Genomic DNA, 18,160 nt, shown 5'->3' with positions numbered 1-18,160 from the left:
CTTTATTAGTCAAAGTCAATGAGTTGGTGTAGGTGCTGATGGCTGAAGACAGGAAGGATCTCCTGTAGCAATCTGTAATACAGCGAATCCGAAGAAGCCTGTGACTGAAGACAGGCTGCCGGTGAAGAAGAGGACTGTCTCACGAAGAAGATGCTAAGGTTTAATTTTCTTGATGTTGCGTTCTTTGTGTTTTTTTTAAATGTGCACGGTGACATTTGCTTCAGTGTTATAAAGAAATTATTTTGTATTTATCTATTTTTGGCTGTGTTATCGTTTTGGATAAGTAAATGCTGATGAATGGGATGGGACAACGTCTTTATTTTTCTTTTCTATTTTTTATAGGTAAATGTGGTATCACATGTTTCTCTTAGGTAGCTTGAAGGGGGAGAGGGGAATGGTTAAAAACAGGGAAAAAAAAGTCTAAATCTGCTTCACCTGTTTTGACAAAACAAAACAAGAGCAAGAAAACAAACAAGCACACGTACACACACCACGACCCATTTTAATACTGGCCTGAATTTATATTAATATCAGTTATGAAGAGAGTTCAAAAACCCAAAACTGAATCAGGACTTCCTGTTGAGTTGACAAAAAAGAAAATAGGATTTTTTTGATTGTTTTTTCCAACGTGCATAGGTGGCGTACATTTTATGATACAGTTTTAGATCAGAACACAAATGTTTTCTTTTCTCGAACAGTAGCAAAAAATAAAGACATACCTGTTTTTAAGATTTATTTTATAAGAAATAAGTGTCAAGAGTGGGGCCACTCCACCTCATTACTGAGTAAATCTACCTAAAAAGTTTTTTTTTCTCTAAAATGTTCGCTAAGATGACACTTTTCCACAAAAATAAAACATCTGTTCACGTTTAACAGTGTTGCCAATACATATGGAACACATCGCATATTTAGTATACAGGAATGTTCTTTCATAATATGGAACAACGTCATAAAAGGACTTATCCTGATATATGAAAAGGATAATAATGTTGGAAGATGTATTATTTCCTAACAGTGAACAGTATGTAAATGCGAAATTAAATGTTCTCGATAAATGTGAAAAATTAAACAAAAGTGCCATCTACTGGACTAAATGGATAATTAAATACAGTTTGTGTTCTATGCAAATTTACTGTACGTCACAATATTTTTTGTGTGTAAGTTTTCTAGTTTAAGTTAGTTATGTATAATATCTACAGGACAGATGTAACACTCAGGTTTTTTTCTGTCTTTATTACATTAAAAAAAATTCTGCACAAAAAAAAGTTATGTGAAGTTTTTTATATATATATATATAACACGTCTATTAAAGTTTAAGTCACACTCGTTGATATAAAGTACTGATCTAACTTCAAAAGTACAACGACAGACAACGAGATCCCATCAAAACAGAGAACAAAATAGCACACAGAATAACTTCCATCTGCGCGCGAGAGGATCCCTCGCGGCCACCTGCCGCCTCCTCCAACCGGATTCCCAGCATGCACTTCGCTCCGGCCGTGACAGTATCAAGTTTAAAAATCTCCCAACTGATCTGTCCAAGTACAATGTGTTCCTGAGGAAATAGTCCATGACATGAGGTGGAAGCTGTTGGTCAGAAGATGGCGCTGTTTACCAGAAGGTAGGTGAGTGAGGCTCCGGAGGTAGAGGCGGGTGTAGGAAGCAGTTAGGACGGTTTGTGTCCGAGTGTTTGGGGGGCAACTTGGGCTTTCTGCCCCTTCTCTCCTCCCCATTTGCACCATATGCCAGACCTGACTGTCACTTCAGATGAGAACCTCTGCAGTGATGGCACAACCGTCTGAGATGCGTTCAAGTGCTCACTGACAGCATTTGTTGCCTCTTGAACGGAGTTCATCTTCGCACTCATTTCTAATACCTACTATACAAATGGAGTATAATTATGAATAGTATGCTTAAATGAAAACAAATAATGATTTGTACTACCCTTGATTAGAACTAGTTCGGTTCAAAGACGTGGAAATAGTTTTGCTTCACAAACAAAACAAATGCTTTAGAGAATATAAAATATGCTTTAAAGAATTGCTATAGGGCACGAAGGCATCAAGATACACCACATCAAAACTAATAACATTTTCCATTATACACTTTAAAGTCCTTTAATTGAGACGCCAAAAGTGTTTATAAAATAGCATTAAAATACTTTTTAAAAAATTTTGTAGTTTAAGAAACAAAAAACGGCAATGCAGGGTGACGTGCCTAAAAGCTGCACTTTATGAGCCAGATCTGAGATGCTGTGAATGCCAACTCAAGCACTGAACTCACATTTTTTGTGTTTTGATAAGAACACTAAAGGTTAAACAAATCATGAACTGGCTTTTGAAGAATTTGGAGGGTGTTGGAAACATCTAGCTCAGAGTTGACTTCTCTGAAAATGGCAGTTTTCCAGCAAGACCCCACCTTAGGCAGTCTAAATAAAATTTAAATAAAAACCATTAACATTTTACTTTAGATGCCTACAGAGATATAATAAGCGTCGAATAATTCATGACATGATTTATTTTTCTAATAATTAACAACTAAAGTGGTCAGGACTCAATAATACTGGTGCACCGATTGCAGTTTTTCGCCGATCTTTGAAAGTGCTGACCTGTCGATTGCGACAGAACTTTTTGTCTGAAAAGTCACCACATTGGGGTGATTACTGAAGGCATGAGCTAGTAGGTGATCGTTGAACTTTTTTTTGGGGGGGGGGGGGTTTCAAATATAATAAAGCCTTTGCTGATGATAAACAGTGTGTTAAAGAATCACTAAGCAGTGCAAAATTATTTGGTCAAGGTTTGACTTGCCTAAATGAAAGCATTTTCCAAGCTTGCCCATCTAAGGTGGTGTAAATGCCAAACAGAAGTTAAATTTCCTTGTTATGTATTTTCACAAACAAGGGAACACAATTGAAATCATAAACTGTGCTTTAAAAAAAATGTAGTTAGTATGACATATTCCCAGGTTTAACCTGCTAACATACTCTAGATTTTAAACAGCTGACCAGTTCACTGTTTTAATAAACAGCAGTTTATTATAATTCCGTGTCAGATGGTAACATGACTGGTGTCGTGCCACAGGTACCTCTAAGACCTGCATTACATATTAATTACTACCTATAATTAGCGAAACATCCAATAAGACGGTTAGCAACAAAACAGTGTTGTCGCTCCATAGCTGTAAACAAACCCGCAGCTAACTCGCCTGGCAGTACACACCTTGGGGGATTTTAACATACATTTTAAACAGTTTCGCGTTTACCTTATGTATATGAGATATCACCGTTTAATACTAAGCAGCTAATAAGTAAAAATGTACTTCTTAGTCGCTAACAGACTGTTGTGAACTTATTAGCAAACATTAGCGATGATGTTAAGGGATTGGAATTTAACACACTCGAGAGCGACACCACCACAGCTAGCTTCCAAACGGCTAACTATCAAGAACAGTTATCTCCTCATTGTTGTGGCTGCCATTCGCTTAAAAATGGAAGAAAACAGAAGAAACCCTTCTCCTTAGTGTGAGGTTTCAACGAGTAATTGGATTAACACGGATATCTGAGAGCACTGCGGTTGTTATTTTTTTGCTAACATTCACCAGGCTAGCTAGCCGAGCGCGAGAGCGTGTCCGTTAGCCCAGAAATGGAATTGCAGAGAGGGGAGCCCAAAGAGGCGCGAGGTGAACTCCGGCGCGCCGCCGTTTTAACGGCGAAAATAGCACACTTTTAAAAACCGCACGAGGACGACAAGCACTTTTCTGAGTTGCACGGTGTCAATTCCTCAAAATGGGGTCTGCTAACGTGCGTCTCCGCCATTTTGTGACAGGTTTTTCATTGAGCAAAGGGGTACGTGTAATGGTTGAATGTAACCCCATCAAGAAAGATATCCGCTCGCTTGGCAGTTGCTGCGAGAAGGGATCGGGAGCAATTTTCAACCGACCCCCTCCGTGAGATAAAGTCGTTTTGAGGTGGTCACTAAGGGGTAGTGGCAGTTTACCACTACCGCTGACAAGTATGCAGCAACAGATTTCAGAAAGGAAAATAATATATCTGAGCTTGAGTAACACACAAAAAAATATATATAACCTTACATAAGACTATTTATAGGAATATGCCGAATAATTCAGATTTTCAGAAAATATCCGGCCTCAACAAAATTGATAAATAATTTAAAAAAAATACGATTAGTGTTGCATTTTAAAGCGAAATATTTGTATTGGAGACAGGGCTGTACTTAAGCAGGGGCAGCAGGTTGGGGCAGGCATAGTTTTGGGGGCCAAAAAAATTATTTATTTTTAATTATTGAATTAATGCTTTAGAAACTCGGTATTTTGTGCATTTCTAGAATAAAAAAAAAGACTGTATGAAATGATAGAATTTCATCTCAATAGCTACCATTTAAAAACAATGATGTCATACTCCTTTTTCTTTCTAGCCTAGCTCGTGACATCTAGCTCATCAAATCTATCAGTAAGTTTTATTGCTACATTATATCTGTACTAACAAGTCTGATTTTTGGAGTTCCCATATGGACACTCCCCTCAAGTCTTAGTTCTTAATGGGAAAGTTGGAGATCACTGGATAACAACTGGGTTTAGGGACCACATTCACCCCTAACTAGCTAAAACCCATGAACACTTGAGTCCCCTATAAAAACGCTTATAATGCCTATTTGAATAGTTCAAACACCAAAAATACCTTAATATGCATTACTTCATACAGCGCAAACAGTTGGCACTGCCATGGAAGCTAACATTTATAGTCTTCTTTATTTGGGCTGATATAGCCAATCACCTCTGAGGAAAACAAATGGTGCTCCTGGATTGGCTGCTTTGCAAGCACCAGACCAATAGTCTGCCAAGTAGCATTGCATGTAAATACTTCAGATTCCCCATCTGAATTTTTTGTCAAATATTCTTAATATTCTTGACAGAAAAATAGGTGAATATTCCACAAATAATTAGAATATGCCTACAAATAATTCCATATACACAAGGCCCTTTTTAAAGAGAGGAAATCAATGCAAAAATTGTTTCCAAAAATTTTTTTATTAGGTGGGTAAGGCTTCATGCTACACAGCGTACCTCATTGGATTGTAACAAGATCTTGTGATACTGAAGCATCACAGTGTCTCATTAAGAAGCCCCAAATATGTGTTTTCTGATTGACATCCTGTTGAGCCTACATTTGAATCTCTTATTTTGAAGTAAGGTGAGAACTAGTTGACAACTTAGACTACGATAGACTTCTCAGCTAGATAACTGACAGCAGTTTGTTGCGTGAGCATTGAAATAGCCTTTTAAATAGTTCATACTCTGTAGAGAAAAAAAAAAACAGTGACAGACAATATGGGCATAACTTGTAAGCACTGTGTAAATACTATGACTAGCTAACCACTAGGTTAGCATTCAAAACTTCTGATTTAATGAGTCTGGACTGTATTTCATCTATATAATCTGTCTATAGTTCCAAATCTAAAATCTACTGCTTAAACCAGAGTTGGATTCTTTAAAAACAGCAATGTTGGAAAGGTATTGTTTTACCTTTCCGACAATTTTGTGATTTGTAAAACCTCCAATTCTGAAAACAACAACAACAAAAAAAAAGAATTCTTAATATTACCCAAAATATAAAATCTTACCTTTAGCATAAACATAATATTATTTATTGTCTTTAAGCGGGGTGAAATGCTGCAGCCCGAGTTCCTATGTAACTATTAATCAAGTATAATTTATCTGCATAGAATAAACTTGTGTTGGTAGGGCATCAAAACTAACTCCACCCACCTATTCTCCTGAATTTGGCCCTGACTGGAGATAAGCAGTGTCTAATAACTAGACTGAAGATTTCAAATGAACTCCAAAGCTATTAACTGTGTATCAGAATACTTTTTAAACTTGGCTTTAGTTCAACATGGAAGTAATTTTACCCCTGAAATACTAAATACCCACCATACAGCGTCTAATTCAAATGATTACGAAGCCGTAGTAATTAAATTAGTACCATCCCCATCCCCCCACGGGACACTTCCAAGAACCTTCTGACCCGTTTTCTAGTCGGCAGAGAGAGGAATTGTCAGACTGTCCCTAAAAAAGAAAACAGTCTCTATTGTTTCAGCAGTCACTGTGCCCGAGCATGGAAATAGTACCGCCACAGGCCACAGAGGGCGCTGCGTGGCAGGCCGGGCTCCGCGGCCTTCACATCTTTTTGTCTGAGAACTGGGTCCTCTGCCGCTCTACAGTGTGTGCGATAGCCTCGGAGCTGCGTCCGTAGCACACTGTCAAACCACTCCAAACGAACACAGCCGCGACCAAAAGCACTAATTGAGCACCTTCCGCCATGGCGCTTCTAACCTACCGGTAAATCGGCCGTGTTTTGGACTGCTCGAGGGAACTTAGTCCGAGCTTGTATCGGGTTTGCTCTCTGTGTGCATCAGTCTTTATTAGCGAGCTGCCGCTCTCCTTGCTACCAGCTATTTCTTTAACTTTTTAAACAGTCGGCTCGGCGAATGACTGAGCGCCGGCGGAGTATGGGATCCTTGGTGTCTTAGGAAGCGACTGAAGTGGGGTTCGAGCGTTTTTGCGTGCAAAAACAATGGCAAATTCGACGGGGAAAAATCTCCTAGATCAGCGAAGGAAAGGACAGGCTTTCCTGGACGAGCTGCGGCAATTTCACCAAAGCAGAGGGTGAGATTGGGGCGCCTTTAATCGCGAGAAATACAACTTTAAATTCAAATTGCACGAACATGTGAGTTACCCAGAAGTGTTATTTAAGCATGTGTCAATTTATTTCATGTGTTATCTCAACAGATCGCCGTTCAAGAAGATTCCTATCGTGGGTGGGAAAGAGCTGGATCTGAATGCTCTCTATATCAGAGTCGTCTCTTTAGGTGGATTCGCGAAGGTGAGTGGGGACCTAAAGTGTAATTTCTCCACACTGGACTGCTGGCTGGACCGCTTCAGAACTCCGCGCGGATAACCCGGGACAAGTGTAACCCCCCCATGTACCTCCCAGAAAGACGTTAGTGGGTCGATGTTGGCCTTGTGCTAGTTTGCCATGTATCTCTATGCAATGTGGTGGCTTGTGTTGTTGTGTGGTTTGAATCGAGGAGTCCCACTGCTCGCGGAGTCAGAGTGCAGTTGGAGCGACTCGAAATTAGCGGGCACGTTCACCATCGATTATCGGCAAGGAGCCCGGCCTGGGGGTGGGGGGGGAGCACCGCGCGGGGACACGGCGCGTCGCTCCGGGCTTTTACACACAGTTTACACCGGGAGGAGGAGGAGGTGGGGGGGAAGCCTGAATTCTGCTTCTCGCCATAGCCATCTTTCTTCGGTTTCACGGCTGGGCTCGACTGTAGGCCTCAGTCAGAGGGCCCCGTGTCAGTGGATACAGTAAACGCTCCCGACACTTTACTCCAAAGACCAAACGACTCGCCGCTAGCAAATGCGTTTGGAACCGCACCGAGGCAGCTTATTGGACAGTTTGGCCTCGAGCGGTTTTAACTTCAAAAATGGGAAAAGTCAAAGTTAGCTTGTTAGCAACATGGCTAACTAGCGTCAACTGTAACGTTTATGTCCCGAATGGATTCAGGCGGTTTAAATGATCTTTAATCCCCAAATTGTACATTTTTAGCATTACTAAACAAAAGACACGTTAGACTAAGCAACCCTAAGCTTCTTATTGGGTTTATTTAGTTTTAGTTTGCTCGACGAAGTTTGAGAAAGTTATTGATAAACGATGCTGATATTGGCAGGAGCAGCTGCTTTCAGTGTAACCGCTCTATCTTTAAGTTCTTCCTTTTTTCTTTTCTTTTCTTTTTTCTCTAACCAGCTCCTCTTTTTCCCCTTCTTCTTCAATTTTTAGGTGTCTGACAAAAACCAATGGGCAGAACTTGGAGAAGAGTTTAACTTTCCGAGGAGTTGCTCCAACGCAGCATTCGCTTTAAGACAGTACTACCTACGGTAAGCAGGACCGCCGAGCTGCTCTCCTCCCCGGGTTCAGGTAGCATGTGCGGAATGTTTACAAACGTAAAGATGCGAGCAGCAGGATGCAGCCTGCTAGCAAGCAGCACTCGTGACTTACTCCGAGACTTGAGTTGTATTTTAACTCATATATTTTTTTGAGCATGTTTGGAGTACATTTGTCAGATTGTCACTTGTAAGTCTTTCGGTTCAGGCAGCTGTTTGGAATGAAAGTGGAGCAGCTGGCATTTTGTGGTTCCGTTGCAACGATTGCTCCCCACCCCTGCCACCTGCCCACCAGAGATTGCACCTGTGTAGCCATTCATAATTATTGTACAGCCAACTGGTTGTGAAAGAAAGGAGGCCCTCTTGTTTGTGTGCTGTCAACAAGTGGCACCTAGTTGGAAGTAATTGGATTAAAGTCTGAGGTGTTTGCATGGCAGTATTCTAACTTTTTTTTTGCTGTCAGAAGATAAAACTATTTGTTTTAATCTCTATTTGGAAGCTCTCTAGTATCAGTTTGCTCGTCTGCCTCTAGATCAGGCCGCAGTTTAAAGATTTGGTGGTATTATGATACATTAGTAGTGCATTCCTCATCTGTTATTGACACTCTGTGACCTTTGGCATTTTGGGCAGAGTCTCTTGGAGTGAGAAACCATCAAACAACATGCAAATTGTGAATTTATCACACTTAAGACATTCTAAGCAGTCCTCATCTATACTAAAACTGTGGTGATATATTTTTGCAGCCCTGTGTTCAGTTCTTAAAAGAATTCACACTTTTGGCTCAAGGATACCACAAACTGTCTATCTCATTCAGGTTTCATGTGATGGACCGACACAAAGTTGCACATAATTTAAAGGGAAGAAAAATAATGCATGTTGTTATGTTACTGGGCGTTCACCGGCTCAGTCTAATGTGAAGTCTCATCCATGTTGTTGACAGAAGTAGATGTAATTACCTGTGTAAAAGAAAAAAAAAAAAAAAAGAACATGCTCATGCTGCTCGTCCACTGCAAGTGTAGTTATTCTGGCGTTTGTCTTGTGTCGGAGCGTTCCCGCCGCTGACACAGGCGGAGCGTGTTTGTTCCTACCAGAACCTGATGTTTGCTAACATCAGGTTAACCCTGATCATCCGGTCCGATGCCCACCTGCAATCCCTGTCCGGTTGTGCGTCAGGCAGATGACGGCGAACCAAAACTGTGTTTTTGCCGACCGAGTAGAGGAACGACCATCTGTTGGCCAAAGATCTTCCCGTCGTGAATGAATCGGACCGTCTCGGGTCAACACTTCCCACTCAGCGGTTCGGCGTGCCAAAGCTCCCGCTGCTGCCCACGAGATCCGAATGCAGCTCTGGAATATGCGAGCGCTCATCACCAGGAACTTTTTTTTTTTTTACTTTATTTTTTCCCCCCACTCACACTCGCTTGGAGTCGTTTCAACTGAATCAAAGCCCTCGGCGTCCGCCGGCCCGTTTGTAGGGGAAAAAGGTGTGCATGTTAAACGAGAGACGTTTCAGATGAGAAACTGAGAACGTCATTAATCTGTAGGTCAGGAAATTCACTGCATTTTAAAACGACTTGCCAGTTGTTGCGTTTTTCTTCCTTCCTTTTATTACCCCTTCAAAGCATCAGCATCTGACCTATATTTCCTGTGTACTCCGCATTATTTAATTCTCTACACAAGTTGTTGTTTTCTATTATTTGCACACACACACACACACACAGACACACAAAAATGCGTCCGTTGCAGTGAGTTGTGAGAGAGAAGAAAGGCTCCTGGTGTTCTTGGCGTTTCCTCCGAGCTGCAGAGTGTTGTACCCAAGTCAGGTGACTAGAACCGCCGGTTTAACCTCCGTTTGCCCTCCTGGCCTCTGAGTCAGTGACATCTAGGAAGTTTCAGTAGAGCTGCAGCTCATTGAAGGTTCAGTTTGTGTGTTGGGTTTTATTCTGGTGCGAGTTGTGCACGTGGCTGGAGAGTGTGTTTCTTAGGATTTGAATGCCTTTGTTTATTTCTAGCAAAGTTTTCAGGCATTTATCGGTGACGGGGATTTTCAACCTGTTCTGTGGCAGTGCGCGTTTTGACAGTTAAACTCTGCGGGATGCACCTTTTGAGATTCTCACGATGGTGTAAAACTCTGATAACTTTCCGATCTACCCACATAAATTGAATCAAAGATGATTTAAGTCCTGCTGCTGCTGCCAACTGTAAAATAATTAAACATGCACAGAGCTGAGATGTTCTGGCTAATACTGATCTTTAGTTTTCTTTAATGCTTGGGGCTATGTATAAGATGAACAATGTGTTCCTTGATAGAGTAGTTTTTAAATCCACTGCACAGTGAGGGAATCAAATATTATTTCTATTTATGTATCAAAGCACATGTTTATCATTTTTAACTTAAAGAAGAAAAAAAATCAATCTCAGATAAGTAGATGTTCCTTCCTGATGATTATAGAATAAAATCAACAAGAGTTTCTAATGTTTATATGACCGGTTGAACATGTTTGACTAAATATGTTCTATTTTTTCTAATGATCTCAAAGAAGTAGCTTGTGATGCGTACAAACTCGAAGTACTTCACAAACTGTATTGTCTTTTGCTTACGAAGGTCGCCTTTTTTTTGTTTTGTTTTGTTTCTTTATCTGCGCAATGCATGCTGGGCTGTAGATCATAGTCTACAGCAGCCTATTGAAAACACACGAGAAGTCAAGGTCATGGACTCTGGCGAGAGTCTGGTTGAGGGAAGCTACCTCAAAGTTTTCTTGTGACCTTATACACAAGATATCTGAAGTAAACGAACGTGTCACTTGTGAGCCGCTGTTTACTAGAGCTAACGATGGTTAGCAGAGAGCTTCCGCCATTAACACGGAGCCACCACAGTTGGCGGGAGGCTAGCAGGGAGCTTCTGCCGTTAGCGGGGAGCTAATGTAAAATCGAAACAAATTGGAAGACGATGAATGAATGAAGTGACACTGAAGCATATTTAAGTCTTCTAGGTTAGCCTTTTCAAGCAGCAGCACCAACACCAGCTTTTTCGTCCATCTTTCTCCTCATCGTCTGTTTGGTCCTTATCCTTTTCATTTCTCCTTGTCAAGTCTTTAATGCCTTGTGTCTCAACGCGATACAGGTTCAAATTCAAAGAGCGGAACGTTTCTACTTGCGCAGAGATTACTGCCCTGCCTGGCCGGAGCTAGCGCCTCAGCTATCATACATCATTTGTCCTGGGTGTGATGTTTGCAGGACAATATACACACATCATAGATAGTATTTTACTGCTTTTTTGTTTACATTTTTCACATCTAAAAAAAAAAAATTTCTTTGACTTGCTCATTATTGGAAAATTGGCCAATTGGTCTACATCTTAAAAATAGTGACCAATACAAATAAAATACCGTAACATTTATTCATTTTTGGTGTTTAAATCTATGTAAAAAAAAAAAAAAAAGACTACCAGAACCCTTTTTATTTTTTAAGGCCTTATTGTACAGAATATTGTTCCTTTTTCCTGCTTTGCTGTTTCTAGAATAACTCAAATATGAGGAGACCATGTTAGCTTGTTAATTAGCAGGGCTCTGATATTTATCTTGCAGTTGGCTGCTTATCAAACATTCCAAGCTTTTAGTTTTAATTCAGTTTAATAAAAAAAAAAACTTACAGTATTTATCCCAAAAGAAATAAAATATCAAAATATTAATATCTGTATCTGCCCATATATTGAAATTTTTTTTTATCTAGATCTGGTATTTGTGACAGTGTTCCCATTCTATAAGGATGGATCTAAGTGGTCTAATTCTATGCTTTATTATTTATTGTACATTATATTCATAATTACTAAGGACACTTTGTTGTAGTTTATATATTTTTTTAATGTTTAACCAAAGTAGTGAAGTTATTGTTGTCAGTTTCATTATTGTCTGTTGGCTTTTGTACTCCTAACTGGACTGACTGGACAAATTGAAGTTATGTTGTTTCTCCATGCTTGACTGAGCCTGTGATGCTACTGGTGTATTTAAGTGAGCACTACTGGTGCAGAGTTATCAAATAAATTTGTAGTTGAGTCCAGTTATGTCTGCGTTTAAAAAATAAAAAAAAAAGTTTTAAGTGAATTCAGCTCCTTTTTTCTGTATCTGTTCGGTATCGGCCGATACTAAACCTCATATTTATGTTAGAAGTGAAAAAAGTGGATCGGTGCGTCCCTAATTTAGTGTTGAGAGACTCGTTGGAGGGAGGAGTGTGTGAGGAACCAGAAAATCCAGCGCTGAACTTCAACCTCCTGGATGAGTTCAGTGTGTGTGGGTTTTCACACGGCCTGCTGCGGTTTCCCCGCTTCTTGTTTCTGCTGCTGGACTCTCCTGCTCCTCTGGAAACATCTGGAGCAGCCTTTAGATCTGCCTTCCTTCAGCAGTGTTTTTTTTTTTTTTTTTTTTACTCCTAGCTAAGGCTCCAGAGCTGTCCAGTTGGTGACTTTTTTTGTTGTTGTTGTTGTTTTTATTTTGTGACGGATATGCTTCCCTTTCCCTCCTCCTCACGGACTGTAAAGCAAACTTGTTATCGGCGATAAGATCTGAAGGCCCTGGAGACTTGGTGTTTTTGGTCCGTCTGTAATTCGACCTGCCCTCTAGCAGTGTGGGCCACCACTGATAGCCTAATCTTCTTCTCTCAGCTTCCTCGCTAACAAGCAGATGGACAGATCTGCCTAATGCCTGACAGCGCAGCTACAATCTGGCTCCAGCACTTTATGATATTAAGGATGCGTTCCATGTCTGTTCTAGGTGTTGATTTTGGGCGTCTTCTGCGCACGTTGCCCTTTCCAACGCTGTCTGCTCAGTATTTACACAGCAACATAATGTTGCTAAGCCCATACATGGTAAATATGTCCAAATGTACACCTGAGTTCACCGATCCCATCGAGATCAGATGCTTGTTGTACCACACAGCTGTTTGTTTAGAACCAGATGGAGTAGAAATGTCAGGCCTGAAAACGACCCTCTGATGCTGGTAGTCAGCACAGATACGACCAATAACAATAGGCATAATTTATGTTACTTCCACTGCGTAGAATTATCTTTCTCCAATGGGACAGCAGCAGAATATTATTGTTACTGTCACGATTTAATTCAAAATTGATTTTTGTGTCAAAACAATTCGTAATTTCTGCTCCAATCTGCCGGTGTGCGGAGGATCCGCATCAGGCATCACGATTATTTTTGTAATCGGTTATCCTATCGATTAATCGGATACAAAATTTTCACATTCTGCAGATATTTGATTGAACCACTTTAGCCTTTTTTAAAATACGATTTCAGAAATGCTTATCAAGATGAAAATAAGCAGTTAAATTCCTTTTTAAATATGAAAATAAACAATTTATTGGAACGCTGTAGCATTATATGCAACAGTGTAGCATTCCTTTAGTGAACGTCTGATCATTTCGGTGCAGAGGAGGCATCTGCAGCTAAAATAAAAAGTTCCAGCATCAACATGTGAAAAGCTTCACCTTTGCTGCCTGACTTGATATCAATAGAATAGGACTGATCTGTTTTTTTGTTTTGTTTTTGTTTTTTTGGATTCACGGGTTAAAAGTTGGATTGCAAAATATGTTGTTTTTCTTCTTTCTTTTTAAAGAATTTGAACCTGGTGAAGCCAAAACGTAGCCACTTGAGATGTTTTTGGGTAAAACATAATTACAGACATTTTTTTTTAATCTTAAGTGTAAGATGTGCATATATATATATATTTTTTTTATATAGTTTAGGCTTAATTACTGCTGGGTGTCCTTTCAGCAAATTGCCATTTTTGCGTACATACTCCAGTTAACAATTAATCGATTACTAAATCAATTGACAGTTGTTTAAAAAAAAAAAAGATGAATCATTTCCGCAATAATTTTCTTGAACTACTCCAGTCTGTTTTTTAAGGCAGAATCACAAATAGACGTTAATGAGTCACATTTATTGCATTTAAAATTTTATCCTATGCTTCGATGGAATTACTCCCTCCATGTGTCCTCTTGTATTTTTTGGTTTTATGGAACAACCTTCCTGCAGACAGCCTCCTCCGTAGATGACGATGTTGCATTTCCATCCAGACGTTTGTAGCCATTTAACTGTCGCTATTTAGTGAAGAATCATAAAAAAAAATTATTTTCTTCTTACTATGTCAGATAAGCGCTCCTGTATATATATATATATATATATATATATATATATATATATATATATATATATATATATAAAGAAAAGCGGGTAGTCTTTGAACTTGCATTATTATGCCATTATCAATATATTTCTTGAAAATAGTCTCAAAACAACAATGTTATTGCTTATTGCAATAATTTCTAGGGCATTTTATGATCCGCTTGAACTTCTTGTCACAGGCTTACATGCCACAATAAGTTCGTCTGAGAAGAATTTTGAATTAAACAGAAATGTAAGATTATAACTAATATACTAATTCAACAAATCAGTACAGTATATTATTGAAAAGTCAATTTATTTCAGGAACTTTATCACAAAGTTAAACACGTTTTGTAGATTAATTATACACAGAAGGATGTTTGAAAGGCCATTTCTGTTAATTATGATGATTTTTCCACTTACAGGTATTGAAAACAGGACATTTAAAATTAGAACATTACCTCAGACAATTAAAAAATACACACACACTTGATTCAGAGATAAGGGCTTAATGAAAAGTAGGCTTAGCACCTGCTGAAATAATACTTCTAATCTGGGAAACAAGTGAATATGACTGCATCACTGGATGTCCTTTACCTTTATTTGGTCTTCACTCAGTTCTATCAATCCTGAATTCTTAAACCATGATCCACAGGGCTCATATTTCAAACTCATTTTTCCTTTATGTATTCAAGTACACTAACGTGAACACTCCCACTTTATTTTCCGTCCATAAATACATCAACAACCTGGATGTTCTTTAATGTACTTTTTGTTTTGAGTTCAGGAAAAAGAAATTGGACCGATATTAATATTGCTGTTAGGGTTGATAGCTAATATCTAATATCTATCTCTATTCATATTTATATCTATATCTCTCTGTATCTTTTTCTATTTCCATTTATTTTTGTCTGACTCCATGTATCCATATCTCTCTACCGGGCTAATGCTGAAATATTGTGCATTCCTTGAAAAATGTTATAATTATGTTTAATTGTGTTGCGTGTAGCTGTCTGATTTAAGCTGCAAGGTTCCCCCCCAGAAAATGAGCTAAGCCCGGTGGTTGGGCTCTAAGGCAGTCATTCTTCCAGCGGTCTGTTGTGTTTCTGAGTTAAAAAATGTTTAAAGTTGACAGGAAATTTTAAAATAGCACCTCATAATTCTGTGTTATTGAAAGATTGGAAGAATAATACCTGAATACCAACTATAAAGTCTTAAAAATGCAAAAAAAAAAAAACATTTTTAAAGAGACTTAAAAAAAACAACCCCAAAACAATCAATGCTTAACCTGGTGGAGGCACAACTAAAGCCTGGTGACCCGCCAGGCTTATAATGCACTGGGGGAAACCCTGAGCATTTGTAGTCTGCAGAAGAGAAATTGTAATGTGGAAAAATGGGATTCAGCATTGAATGAAAAGCAGAAATCGGTCAAGGCCGGTGCATTGCTGCTCGGTTCCAAGCATCAAAAGTCATCCTGTTTGGTGTTAAAAAGAGCGGAGGAAATTTTTGAGACTTTGTAGTAATTGATATTTCATCACTGGTTTTGAACTTTTTCTACCTAAAAAAACGTTTGTTCCTCCACGACTTCCAGCTGCTAGCAGCTCGTTTTCAGAAAACTGGTACACGTTCTGCTCTCATCTACTCCACGTTTCACACAGCGTGTGCGCTGCAGATCGTCTGGAATTCTCATGGCAAGACATGGGAAAGCCACCATTGGGACGATTTGTCCGACTTTTCCTGTGAGATCAGGGTTTTGCTCTGGAAACTGTTCCAAGGTGAACACAGAGTTCCTGTCTCTCCACTTGATAAGCAACCTGGTTACTGTCAGCAGGACAGTTCGGACTTTGAGAGGTTTAACTTTCTTTTTGGTTTTGTTTTGGAGAATATGGATTTCTTTGAGGACTTTTCCTCCATATTGCATTCGGTTTACTCCGCTCTGATTTGGAAAAGCAAATGTCATGTCACAAGTACGCCTGAAGTACATCCAGCTCTCTGTAATGTTGCATATGAAAGTACCCAAAAGATAACAGTTTTATTTGACATTAATGCAAAAAAAAAAAGGAAAAAGTAACAGAAAATGAAACTCCTGGATGGGATCAGTAACTTTGTTCCACTTTTTCCATGTTCATTGTAGAAGTCCAAAAACATGGATGTTGTGCTGGTTGCTCATTCTAATCTGCTTTCAGGTGTGACTGTTTGGTTATTAATCCATCTCTTACTTGTGCTGTCCATAATCTGACCTTCATGGAAGAGTGGCGGCATCATACAGGGGGCGATAAATTGATTTGATCACTTCAGGTTTTTGAATTTGTTTGGAATTTCTTTTCTTCACCAATGCACTCCTCTGGTTTCCAGAGTTCAGAGTGACGTTTGGGCGGCCATGTCGTTTGACAAGCGTGTTTTCCAGCTTCTATTTATCTGGACTTGTCTTTGTCAAAGCTGTAGAACTCTAGAAGCGTTTTTTTTTCTCATTAGAATGCTTTTCTGTTCATTTGAAGATATTTTTCTGGTAGCATTGCGTCTTCATTCTGCTAATATTGCGACTTTATTCTTGTAATTCAACTAAAAAAATCTCAGTCTCGTAATCTCTATCTAAGGATGCTCTGATCCAATTTTTCCACTTCTGATGCCAATATCTGAGGTTTAGTATCAGTCAGTACTGATGGTGGGAAAAAAGGTGAATTGATTTTTTTTTTAAACTTTAAAAACAGACACAAATGTACTGAATTACAATGCATTTGATAACTCTGCACACTTAAATACACCATGCGCTTCACAAGCTTCATCAAAAATATAAAAACTGTATAATTTGTTCAGTAGGTGCAGTTAGGAGTAGAGCAGCTGATGTAGAATAAATTTAGAATAGCTGCATTTCCATTGTGCAAATTGGAACTGTGGAAATTAATTTGCCTATTGGCAACGTCAATTTAGAAAGAAACTCACATTTTTTATTTAAAAGTGATGAGTAGGTTTTTCAGCTGTATAGAAATTGGTTTATTTCACAGAACTTTAATAAACAGTTTTCCCATCAAATGAGTCACATGATCCCCAACCAGATGATACTATTGGTGGAAAAGACAACAGGAAGTGGCAGGATGATGATGGTGTGGCATGTTTTTTAATTGACTTATTGCATGAACAAGCCCATTCATGTAATTTTAATTTTGTTTCCTATTTAATGGAAACACCCCAGTTACATTTTTTAACATTTTTTTTTTACGACATTAGCAGAATATTGACAACGTCTTTCACACATTTGTCCTGAAAATGCATCTACTGCCAAAAACAGGTCGACTACTTTGGTCAAACATCTTTAAGTAAACAGCAACAGACCTTTCAAATGGTTCAGAAAGTGCAGTGAGAAATTATGAGTATAATATAAAATAAATTCTAAAATATGATGTCGCTCAGAGCACATGGCATAGAATTTACTGAATAGATCTGCTCTTATGGATTGAGCACATTGTCACGCATAAATGATCTACAATTCTTTTCAATATCTGTACAGATATTGATATTGGATCGCTGCATCTCTGATCCAGTCTGACTCTACATTGCAGAGATGTTAAAAGATGGTTCTTTGAACACTTTTTCGAGCCTGCTTAAAAAACATACACCAATGAACTGCGTCCATGTCCAGCAGGGGGCAAACCGCTCTTTTTCTACATCTCCGTATTTCACAGTGATGGCATCTGGGCTGTTGGCATTCAGGAATGAAAGCCAGAGGATTCCTCTTCCGCTGCGATCCAGATGTGTGTAAGTAACGGCCCTGACAGGGACAGTGTCGCGCTCTGCCTCGGCCAGAGGGAGAGGGCAGAGAACGTCGGTACAGCTCCATCTCTCGCTCGCTCTCTCCTGAACGGTTGTAGTGAAATTCATGCAAACGCTGGCGGTTTGTGCTCTCTGTCGGTTGGTAGACGTCTCTCCCGCAGGAAGAGGCTGCTGCTCTCTTCGTGCATGTAGGGGGAGAAGAGAAGGGGAAGTGCCGTCACGTGCAGCTGCACTCAACAACCCTCCCACCC

At 39.4% G+C, this 18,160-nt stretch overlaps 1 protein-coding gene across 2 annotated transcripts in view; it reads left to right on the top strand.

Moving 5' to 3' along the window:
- The first annotated feature begins 6,141 nt into the window (after positions 1–6,141).
- Positions 6,142–18,160, top strand: part of arid2 (AT-rich interaction domain 2) — a 37,347-nt gene continuing 25,328 nt past the window's right edge. Inside the window, exons 1-3 of one of the 2 annotated variants that reach the window (XM_023349971.1) lie at positions 6,142–6,684; positions 6,808–6,901; positions 7,862–7,959. In XM_023349971.1, coding sequence (XP_023205739.1) covers positions 6,593–6,684; positions 6,808–6,901; positions 7,862–7,959 — 284 coding nt within the window. In that variant the 5' untranslated portion in view covers positions 6,142–6,592. Of the gene's footprint in view, positions 6,685–6,807; positions 6,902–7,291; positions 7,769–7,861; positions 7,960–18,160 lie in introns of those variants that run through there. The other variant, XM_023349972.1, reaches the window with a different exon arrangement.

This window comes from Xiphophorus maculatus, chromosome 17 (genome assembly GCF_002775205.1).
Source record: "Xiphophorus maculatus strain JP 163 A chromosome 17, X_maculatus-5.0-male, whole genome shotgun sequence".
NCBI classification, from domain to species: domain Eukaryota; kingdom Metazoa; phylum Chordata; class Actinopteri; order Cyprinodontiformes; family Poeciliidae; genus Xiphophorus; species Xiphophorus maculatus.
This window is presented reverse-complemented; position numbering and strand designations above follow the sequence as displayed.